The 11,176-nt window shown below is 47.6% G+C and overlaps 1 protein-coding gene across 1 annotated transcript; it reads right to left on the bottom strand.

Annotated features, from left to right (window-relative positions):
• Positions 1-200: 200 nt before the first annotated feature.
• LOC128278751 (nuclear pore glycoprotein p62) lies at positions 201-1,594 on the bottom strand. The gene has a single exon (XM_053017479.1). The coding sequence runs from the start codon at positions 1,526-1,528 to the stop codon at positions 314-316; it is 1,215 nt and encodes a 404-aa protein (XP_052873439.1). The 5' UTR covers positions 1,529-1,594; the 3' UTR covers positions 201-313.
• Positions 1,595-11,176: the final 9,582 nt, after the last annotated feature.

Raw genomic sequence — 11,176 nt, forward strand, 5'->3', positions numbered from 1 at the left:
CCTCAACTGATTAGGTTTTTAAGCTAGCCATAAGATCCCAACTGTCGATGAAGTGGCGGAGTAAAATAGTAAAAAAGGCGCAACCTTAACTTACAGACCAATACAGAGAAAAAAAAGGTTTGGGTTCCTATCGGTTTTTTGTTCCTTATTTCAGATCCTCTAACAAGACACATAATTTGCAGAAAATATTTTTGGGATTCAAATTTATTTATTCACATAACAGTATTCAAGCAATTCACACAGCGTTGCAGCCAATGTGGAAAAAGTGATCGTTTTGCGAATTGTGAAATGACGTTCGTTATCCTTTCGCAGCTTACTGATCATAGTACGTCAAGCGAAATGAACGCTCGTTGTCTTTTCGTAACGTTTCGTGCATCTTGTTGATTTCCTCCAACCGGTTCGTGATGGCCGTCGACGACGATTCGATCCACTGTAGCGAATTCATGTGCGCATTCAGTATCTTTCCGATCTGCACGAGCGGATCGTTCGGATCTGTGTACTTGTAAGCATCGTTGAGATGCTCGATCACCTCCTTCAGATCTTCGTACATCTGCTTCAGCTGCGAATCGAGCGTTTCGGCCATCGAGTACGTTTGGCCACGCTCGAGATCGATCTGCGTGATACGGGACAGCTCCTGCTCGAGCGGCACAATACACTCCTCAAGCTCGGTGTGTTGCGCCGTAATGAACTCCAACTCCTGTTCCATCGCGTTTTGTTCCGCCTTCACCTTCGTGACCGCTTCGTTCAGTGTAACGATCTTTTCTGAGTTGGACAGAAGCATATTATCCCAGGCGTTAACCTGCGTCGCCTGGTTAGTGAACAGCTTTTCCTGCTCCTCCAGCTCGAGCGTCCACTTATTGATAAACTCTTCCAGTTGGAAAAACTTCAATTGTTGCCCGGTTGGCACCGCTGCTGACTGCGTCGTCTGGGTGGTTGTCGTAAGGCTGGCAGCGACGGCTGGTCCGGTTGTTCCGGTGGCCGGTGGCGCAGTGGTGTTCGCTGTGCCTAGCGAGAGTGTCGCAGGTTGGCCGGTAGTTGTAGTGGCAGCTGACGGAGCCGATTGTTCCGCAGGCTTTGGTAAACCGAATCCACCGAGAGTTAGAGGTGCCGATGCCGGAGCCGCAACAGAGGTTGTAATGGCTGGTGTTGGGATCGAACCAGCCAGTGGATTTACATTTGCGGGCGTAGTTGCAGCGATTGAGACGGTGTTAGATGCCACCGGCGCTACCGGATTGCTCGTGGCCACTGTTCCTCCCAAAGGAGCTGTTCCCAGTGATCCGAACGTTGGCAAAGTGCTCGCCGGGTTGGATTGCTGTGGGATTGCTCCGAGCGATGCACCGAATGATAGCGTCGGAATGTTTCCCGATGGAGCGGCGACCGATGGTGCGGTGTTGCCCGTGGCGCCGAAGGTCGGCGTTGATCCAAAGGAAAAACCGGTTGCCGCAGTGCTAGTTGTTGTCGGAGCACCCAGCGAAAATCCACCCGCCGAAGCGGTGGTAGTGGTGGGCGTGCCAAAGGAAAAGTTCATCACGTTAAAACCAAATTCAAAACCAAGAGAAATACTTTTCCAAATACTACACTCGAAACAAAGATGCGTTCGTTACCGCGTTCGGCGAATTGTTGTGACAGTTTTGACAATCATCTTACCAAGGTTCATACAACAAAAAAAAGGTACAGGCCAAATGATTCCCCGATAGCGATGTGCACAGACTGGAGATGTTACAGCGAACAAATGGGGTTTTCTTAGATTTTAATGAAAAGGAAAAATACAGGTTTAAAAGATAACAATATACGGTAACAGCTGAACTGGTTTCAATCAAAAAATGAATCTAATTCAAAAGGAAACGTGAACCTTATGCGCAACGGATTGCATACTTTAGGCGCAATCGCGGTTAAGGTTACAGTTCTTTTCGAAAGTTTTGGGACGAACCAACGTTCAGATGATCGATTGTGCGATAAACCTTCGAGTGTTTTATGGCCTTTCGAATAAAAAGCAACATAGCTGAAGGTATTGGATTAGATGAAGGTATTGGGGTGTGGGTCATTATGATACATGAAGCGTGTAGCTAATCAATCTGCCATATAGTCCTGTGCAGGAGTAATATTCATGCAACATATAGTTCACAGTTTTTTGTGGACTACTTCGCTTTTCGTTTGCTTTATGAAGAACTTTTCTCTCGATGAACAATTCTCTGAACAAACAAATCTTGTGGTTTGCTTTTAAATAATAATTCACTAAAGACGATGTCATCGATATCTAACAAATTCAAAGGAATATAAAGAGCGCTCGACCACGAACGGTGGAGGGTTTCTATGATGCAGGTCAAGACCACTCGGCGGTTGAAGCCGGATAAGTAAGTAAGTAGTATCGAGAGCTAAAGATCCAGACACAGCTTGAACCACATGTCACGGTGGAGTCCGTGTGAAACATTAGGCGCCTCCATAGGCTTGCGAACATTATGTGCATAAGAACAAATCGGAAGGTGGTAAAGCTAACGTAGGTTTACGAAGGAGAATTAATGTGGGCCATACACTGTTGGAGACTGTTGATTCCACCTCCATTGAGGTGGGCCATTGCGAAGCGCCATTCACCTCGCGGAAACGGTTGCCACATAATTTCACTCACCAACACTGCTGCTACAACAACCTGCGTTGCCACAGTGCGTACTTTAAATTGTGAACATGCATTCTTCAAAGAGCTCGAGCCCGGGAGCTACGATCGTCTTGACGAGTGCCTTGAAGAGTCGAGAACGCGCGTTGATTGATCGAAGAACTTGCTCAATTTCCGTGCTGGTCACACTGGGGCACACACACTGTTCTTGGTAGTGGGCGCCAACCACCGACGAGCGCCGGTGCCGGTGCGGTGGCCGAACCGGAGCGAAGGGGTTACACTGGGGAACGATCCACTTGCCGTTGCGGCGGCAGCGGCCTGGAGGAAACGGCCGGGTGCGAGATGTAGCTGATGAATGCTGGGAGCACAATACAATTGACAACAATCTCCCCGATCGGGCGCTCGTTCTCCGGTGCGTCGATTGTGCTCGGTCGTGTGTGTGTAGATGTGGCCGCTCATGCGAATAGCAGCATCAACATCACGAAACCTCCACCAAAGACACTGGAGGGAAGCACAGCTTCACATAACCGGCACTCGCAGCTCTTAGGAGTGTCCTCTTCTCGTGTGCGTGTGTGTGTGTATCGTTACTGCTACTACTGGAGGCGGCCCACCTGCTTCGGATATTGTGACGCTGCCCGGACACTGACGCACTGGGCGAAAGTATTCGCTTCGTCCAAAAGCGATCCCGCAGAGCGCCACAGCTAATGTCCGACCGTCCGTCCGTCCGTCAGCCTGATCCGAGGCCTCGGTGCGCATCTCGGCTTTTTGTTCGCACCGACCCTATACATAAGCGTTCACCGGTAACGGTAGTTCAGTTGAAATTTGACTGTGATTTAATCAACATGGACGACTCGGACTACTGGGGACTTGCACGGAGCAATGGTTAGACCCACTTAGGTTTATTCTCGGACTTTTGCGGAGTTCTGTTCTCAATCGCTCTACCAGTGTTGCTGGCCAAAAAATCGTTTGGTTTTAGTTTCCTGTTCGCCGATTCACAGGCCGCGCGCTTTTGAGGCCGGTTAGGGGTCGTCTACTTGTTTGCGGTGTTATCGGTGAATAATGTGTCGCTGTCGAATTGTTTGTTTGTGAAACGATGAGTGCATTTGGGAACAACATTATTACTAGTTTCTAGGGTCCGCTTGCTTGTGGATTAGTAGAAAGTGTTGACGACGAAAACTCAAGCTCCCAAACTGGCCATTGAAATTTCGCCACTTCCACCGCGCGTACTTGTGGTCCACGCTGGGAGGTGACGATGAAATCAGGAAGGCCAACAGGTTTGAGTCGTACGAGGGTACCCTGGTACCAACTTGCCCTGGTTCGTTCCCGGCTGGCCGTGCCGAACGGATAAGAGGCATTATGGATAATCATAGAGAAGAATATGGCACTCAATTTAAGAAAATGGGAAGATTGAAGAATAAAGTGGTCACAGAACCCGTCTGCCCGTCCGCCCGTCTGCCTGCTGCTCCTGTCAACAACAACAACAACAACAAAAACTGCGAACAGTTGGTTCCGTAATACGTTTCTGTTCTGTTCTGTGTGTGTGTGTGTCTGAGTGTCTGTGTGTATTTATGCGTGTGTTTTGGTTTCGTGTCTATCTCTCTGTGCTACTGGACCGTGGCTGCCGCCGATAAAGCGGCAATGACGCTCGGAGGAAGAAAACATAGCGAGTGTATAAATGTTTAGATGTAGGTTGGCGCAATTGGGTGTCAAAGAAATTAACCTGTGGATCAGTGTGTGAAATTCGTTGGAATGGCAATGATTGGAACATAATATTAGGGTGCTCGGTTAACTTTTGAGTCGAAGTAGGTGGTTTTTTCGTAGAGCGTGGCCCAAACAAATGGTTTGATGTTCGTATAGGTGTGCGAGTACAGTCCTTGTCCAGTAGTTTGTAATGGATAGGTTCCAGCGGATCCCATCTGCATTAAATCGCCGTTCTCATCACCGAGGAACAATGGTGACTGATCAGTCATTAAACAGTCACTAATTATTTGGAAAGATTTAGTTTTTCCTGTAATTCAGTGGTTTTTCATATAATGTTCCTTTTATTTGCCAACCTGTGTGTTTGCTCTACCTTCTTACGGTTGTTGGCTGGTTTGCTCTTAACATTTCTCCATTATCGTGAGGTTCTTATAAGCCTATGTCTTCTTTTTATACATTGGTTAATGTGTAAATCAGCTTTACACATAGTCGGAAAACAAGAGTAGTAAATGGAGAAAAAAATAAAAGTCTGCCAAACAACCAGTGAGGTTTAATGTCGAACAATCAAACATACGCAGGTCATTTATTTTCTGCCGATAATGGAATGGAAATTGAAACTAGCTCCATTACGGGAAGGTTTACAAGTCACGTATAACCTTTGGTATATAATAAACTTGCACCACGTAACTAGCAAAAACATAGTAAAGATAGAGGCGATACCGAAAAGCCTCTTCCGCTGCCATCTTGTTGTGGGTAAATCAAAACACACCACCGGAAACGGACAGCTCTCGGAACCCATCTCCGCATCAGCGTCTTTTCGCTCGAGAAGTGCTCGAGAGCGTATCGTGCACCCTCGTTCTATCTCGTCCCGGTCGTTCACGCGTCGGATTGTGCGTCGAATGGGTGGGTAATTGCGGTCGGCGTTCGCGGACCGCACCAGTCATTCACTGGTCATTCGCTGGTCACTCCCAATCCCGGAGTGTCATTAAGGAGTGTTGCGTGTGCGTGAGTGTGTGCGTGCGTGTCTCGCTTCCTTCATGTTGGCCAGCCAGTTAGTGTAATACAGAGTTTAACTTAAAACGCGCATCGAGCATCTCTAAGATCTCGGACCTCGGACCATTTACTGGTTTGATCGCGCGATCAGTGCCACCCTGTTCCATTGGTGAGCATAAATCGGTGAACCTGGACCTGTACTGTAAAAAGGCAGTGTGATCGTCTGTGACTGTGAGTGTCGTACGGTAGATTGCGGTGATAACACTCTGTACGCTACGCCAATGTCGGACCCGCCGATGTATGCAAATTTCGTAAGCCTTTCTCGGACACCACCACCAGAAGCGAACGAATACGGTTCTTGCGGCCGCATGGCCGAACCATCGGACGACCATATTATTGGCGGGAAAGCACCTTGATCTCGCGGCCGACGTACCGACGAGCGGGCGCACCAACACCACCGGACACGCCATTCCAGCGAACGGGCGTTGCGAGACCGTGCCGGCGGGTTGTGCGAGCTTTATTTGATAAATAATGCTTGAATTTCTTCACAATAAGATTCAATTAATTTCGTTAAACATCTAACGGGCTGTGTCGGTCGGTGTCGGGCGAAGGCCTGGCCCTCGGTCACCCTTGCGCCTCAGGCCGCCTGACGCTATGCTAGGTCGGGGTCGGCTGGGGACTTGCTACCAAAGAAGAAAGAGACCCACTTTGCTTTGCCTCGTACCGGCCCGAACTGGACATGAACCGGTTGTGGGGCCGTGTACCCGACGTATGCTAACGGCCGATGCCGTTAATGCGTGGTGTGATAGCTCGATCGTGATCGAACATAGAATATGACCCGTGACGACCCGCCACATTCGTTTTTCTTGGGATCGTGATCTAATTGAGCGCTTGCCGCCGCACTAACAAATGATGGGCTCAGTGCCTCCGATGGTGATCGTTGATTAAGATGTTAACGATTCCACCAATCGGTATGGAGGCGCCTGGTGGCTCGTTCGAGGAGCCTTAGGCAGGAACCTTAGCACGTGGAGCGTGCTGACAAATGGAAGAGGTTGTGACCCGTTTACTCGGCACCGTTTATAATTTTTCCATATTGTGAAGTTATTTTGTGAGTTGATTTCACTGCAATAGAGTACATTCTAAAACAGAATACAGTGTCCGATACACTTTCCCAATATCAATCAATGTCGGATCCAACACAAAACCACCTTCATCACTTTGTTTTATGTATTTTATAATGGACGGATCATTGAAATTTATTGCAATGTAGTAGGGGTGAATGTTTCCAAAGAAGTCTATATCTTTAGCTACTTTCCTGGTTGGGAAACCATCATTTCTTCGACCAAGACCTTACAGATTGTCGTTGTGCTACAATTGAAATTAGTTTCTCATATTAGGGGTTCTCAATCCCGAATCGAGCACTTCTCACGCATACCGCTCACTTGCTCGATTTCATTCCAAAACCATGATAATGATCGCTGTTTTCCGGTTGTTTTCGCCAAACTTCCGTTCGGACGATGTTTGACCCTGCGGTGTTGGCCTTCGGCCGTACCCCTCGTCGGTTCCTTTCCCTCGTATTGGTGCGCGCAGTGGCCATCGTTTCCAGCCAGCGACAATTAGCATTCAATAATCTGTTGATTGGCTCGGTCCGATTAGAGACTGTTGTGGAGCGCCCGGCGATCGAGCGGCTAAGGTATGCCCGTGAGCTGCCGTGGAATGGAAATGACGTGTCTGTGACACACACACACACACACACATGAGGTTGAGAGAAAGAGAGATAGCACGAAGGAAGTACAGTCACTAGAGACTTCACTACACTACAGTTGAGAGACGAGCTCGTAACAATGTCTCAAAGCTTGTGTCCCGTGACATGTTTGAATAATAGAAAAAATAGTATTATTTACAAATCTAAACAAATGAAAAAAGAGGAAGATAGAACGAGCGAAAGAGAGAGAACAGCCTCGGCGAGTAAGATACATCTGAATGATTAGATAAAATAGGCCCATCCGACGGGATGCGCTCGTTTTATCGATTCATCGATCGCCGAGTGATCGCCGCTATTTATTATCATGTAAACACATGCACATTGACACACACACACGGTGCGTTGCGGTGAGAGTGTCCCACGGTTGGCGATCGCAGCGAAGGTTTCTACAAACGACCCTCGGACCACGCGCTTCGCTGTTGGTGGTGGCTCGCGATGGGGCGAAGTTGTTTTTTTCCAAACCAGAGGACCACGAACACGGCCACGGTCCAGCATACAAACCAGTATATAGGCTCTAAATTTAGCACTTTTTATTCACCGAAAATAAGTCGTTGTCGATCAGTTTGGAAGGAGGTTCTTGTGCTCTTCAATTTGCGAACTTCAGCTCCAAGCCATTGTTGGGCCCAACCAGCGCTGGGTGGGGTCGTTGGCAACGTAGCCGCAGCCACGTATTTATGCTCCACCATGCAACATTGTCTGTGTCGGTCGGGTGTGTTCTGTTCGTGCCCCGCCAGCCGTGCACTTCCTGATGTCGCTTGGAATGTGTCAGATTAATCATTTGATAAACTAACGCTGACCTTTGGCGCGTCGTTTGTGTGTGAAGCATGACAATAGAGGTTCGACCGGAGTTTGTAATTGATCTTCGATCATGTGAGGCTCGTTTGTTTCGCCATTTTCCCCACACTGTTTGCAACAATGTTGCACGTGGCAATGTTCGGCATCAAATTAATGCTGCAAAAGGAGGGCGATGATGCAAGGGGGACTCGCTGATGGTTTATTGTTTTTGTTTTTCCAGTCCTATCCAGAGATTGGAGATCGCAAACTGACGTTTGGAAGCGCGTAGATAAATTCAAAATGGTGATGATAGAAAATTAACTCGTGGGGCCACCTGTTCGGAATGATTGATTGTGACGCAGTTTGTTTGTGGTTTTTTGGTTGTGACAAGTGAACCGACACCAAATTGTCAACAACGGCTCCCGCCTTTTTTTGGCACATACATAGTAAAAATACGCCACTCCACAACGTACGCACCAACCGAAATGCGCAGCACACGGCTGTGCCGATTGAATCGATGACTGACCTCGGACAGGTGCAACGCATTGTCGCAACGTTTTACGGCAAGGTTTAACGTGTTCCGTGCGATCTATTGTGCCATCCGATGGGGACAACAAAGCAATAAAACGATAAACCATTAAACGCACTCCACTTTTGGGAGTGATTTATTTCTTTTTTTAACTCTTAGTACCCATACGTCTTCAGGGTTGTCTTTGGAAGCAAAACAATTCTCTTTCTAAACTATCTATACAGTTAGTAATGGGTGCCAACAAAACAGTATCCAATAGACAACATATTTTTCAAACGCATTTTATGTGATCATTGTTATTACTTGCCACCAGGCTGACAGCGTGTGCCTTCGTTGGCAAAAAAAATCCATTATTTTTGCGTGAATTTCAAAACTTTATTTAAGATGTTTCCGTTGGTCCGATTTGCGCAAATCCGCAAATCCCGTTTCGTTATGAACCGTTTCGTTGAAAAATTTGTTTTTTTGAAAGTGCCTTTTTCCATAATGCCTCTTTTATAAAGATCTTGTTCGTTATTGGCGAACAACTCTAGCAAACTATTTTCACAACCTTTTCTTGAGCCCAATGTCGTATTTCTCGGGAAGATTTGCAATGCGTGATAAAGGCGATAATCGCTTGGAGCATAGGATTACCGTTGGATGCATTAAAACTTCTCAACCAAGCTCTCAGGATTTTACCAACTAAGAGTTTACCATCCAAAAAAGAATACTTTTCAGCTATGCACCTGCAAACCTTAATTCTTTTAATTGTATAAATTGCTGACCATTGTCACTACGGCGTGGTGTACACTTTTTACGGTACATTTGCCTATTACCCTTATGGTTGTGCTCCGGTTTCTGTGAATGTTAGAAATATTCATTTGAATTTATTGGTCTTCTCAAGAGTATAGGGTTGTGGACTTGAATTAGTCACATGATAGTCTCCTTCTCAATTCAAACAATTGAATTTTATCCATAAAATTGTATGACAAATTCGAATTGTAAGATCCGCCGTGGACACTAATGGACACCTTCAGTCAGGTGGCCCGTGGCACCGTCTCGCTGAACACTCGCTCATTACATCCCGCGGTTAAACCGCGGTTAGATAGCAGAGCGTAGCAATTAAACGGTTTGGGAGATCTTTGTCCACTTCTCTCCACTTGATGCATCGGAAGCGGGCTGGGCAGTAATCAGTGCCGGGGCTACACCGGCCAGCCACGCACTCTGGAGGGCGGAACGGTGATTTATTTACTTTGATGCCCGGGGGTGCCCGGTGCCGCCTTGGAAATGATCGGCTAAACGAGACAAAGTTGATTTTCTCTCCTGATCAAACCGGAGCCGGAGACAAAAACCGGAAGAAACTGATCGCCTCGCCTATTTGTTTTGAGGCCCGTTTTCCTCTCGCTGACAACCTTTAATGATGGTGGCCTTCGAAGGGGTGTGTGTTTGTCGAGTTTCTTTTTTCCCAGTGACCTAATGTTGTTACCGATAACTGGAACGAGAAAAGATGGAGATTTATGGAGCTATTGTACTGCCGGGGTGTAGCCGGCGGCGAGAAATGCAAATATTGATAAGTGGGAAGCGGTTGGAAGAATCCAAAACCCAAAACATCACGTCCATCGAAGGCCAACTGTTTGTTTGATTTAGTCGATCCGAATGTGAATCAGATCTAAGGCATGCAGTTTCATTAATGCCTGTTGGACAGTTCCTATTTGCATTTCCATTAGTGACACTACAAAGTTGCGAGTAAGTCAATTAATAAGTAGTCTTCAAGCGTGTTAACGCCTTACGTTACGTTGGCCAATATAGTGTGGGAAAGCTACTAAGCCCATGTCCCATGTCTGCCACGCTCTGTAAATCATCCCAGAACTGTATTTGCAGTCGCATTACTCAATAAGACCACTAGCGGCGTGGTTTGCTAAATACTGCTGTGCATTAGGCTTTCCCTGCCAGGCGAAGTGTTCAGCTATTGCCATATGGCCACTCTCGGCCACTGGGTCATATTTTAATCGCCGGTAGCATACACCGACAATGATCAAGAGTGACACGAGGTAGTGCGCAATCCGATCAATTAAACCAACAAATCGGTTGACGGGAGATAGCGTGCTCTGGTGGTGTGGCGTGGCAACCTGCGAATAAGATAACTCCCTTGCGGGACATTTGCATTCCGCTTGGTGGACTTCAAAACGCCTCCAAACGCGGTAATCGTTCTAGATCGTAAATCACGTGAGAAAGATGCGCACAGCCCCGAAGATGGTGGCGATCCCGTAATGAAGTTAATTAAAAGGGGGCCCGCGGAGAGTCGTCCAATGGCCGGTAGCGGGCTCTGTTGATGACGTCCGGCGGCCGACGTCAAGTGGCGCCGTGGAACAAAAAGTGGCCGACCCAATTGGAGCTACCGGAGCGGACCGGAGCGGACCGGAGCCGAGGGAAGATGGCTGTCACCAGTATCAATTAGACTTAAGTTATCGATAAACCGCAAAAACCGAAAGTGTGAGGTCCATCGCCCGGGCAGCTCAGCAACGTAGTCCGCGCCATGCGTCATGCGCTCAATTAAGTGGTGGACACGGCACCGCGATTCTTTAGATTAGTAAGCCGCGCGTTCGCACTGGTGACGTGCGCGATTCCGTGTGGCACTCCCCTCCCGAGCGGCAAGATTGATAATGCACCTACACTGAACAATCGTAACCACCTTGACATCTCTCCGCAGGGATGAACTGCACGCAACCCGCCATCGATGACTTTCCACGGGATCTGTTCAGCGAGGAGCAGCGGCAGAATGGAGCGATAGTCTTACACGCAATTGCTAGTTTATATTTATTTGTAGCAT

This window comes from Anopheles cruzii, chromosome 2 (genome assembly GCF_943734635.1).
Source record: "Anopheles cruzii chromosome 2, idAnoCruzAS_RS32_06, whole genome shotgun sequence".
NCBI lineage: Eukaryota > Metazoa > Arthropoda > Insecta > Diptera > Culicidae > Anopheles > Anopheles cruzii.

What these genes read in the sequence shown, in the direction of transcription:
- LOC128278751 (XM_053017479.1), bottom strand. Translation starts at nt 1,528, where the DNA reads ATGAACTTTTCCTTTGGCACGCCCACCACTACCACCGCTTCGGCGGGT.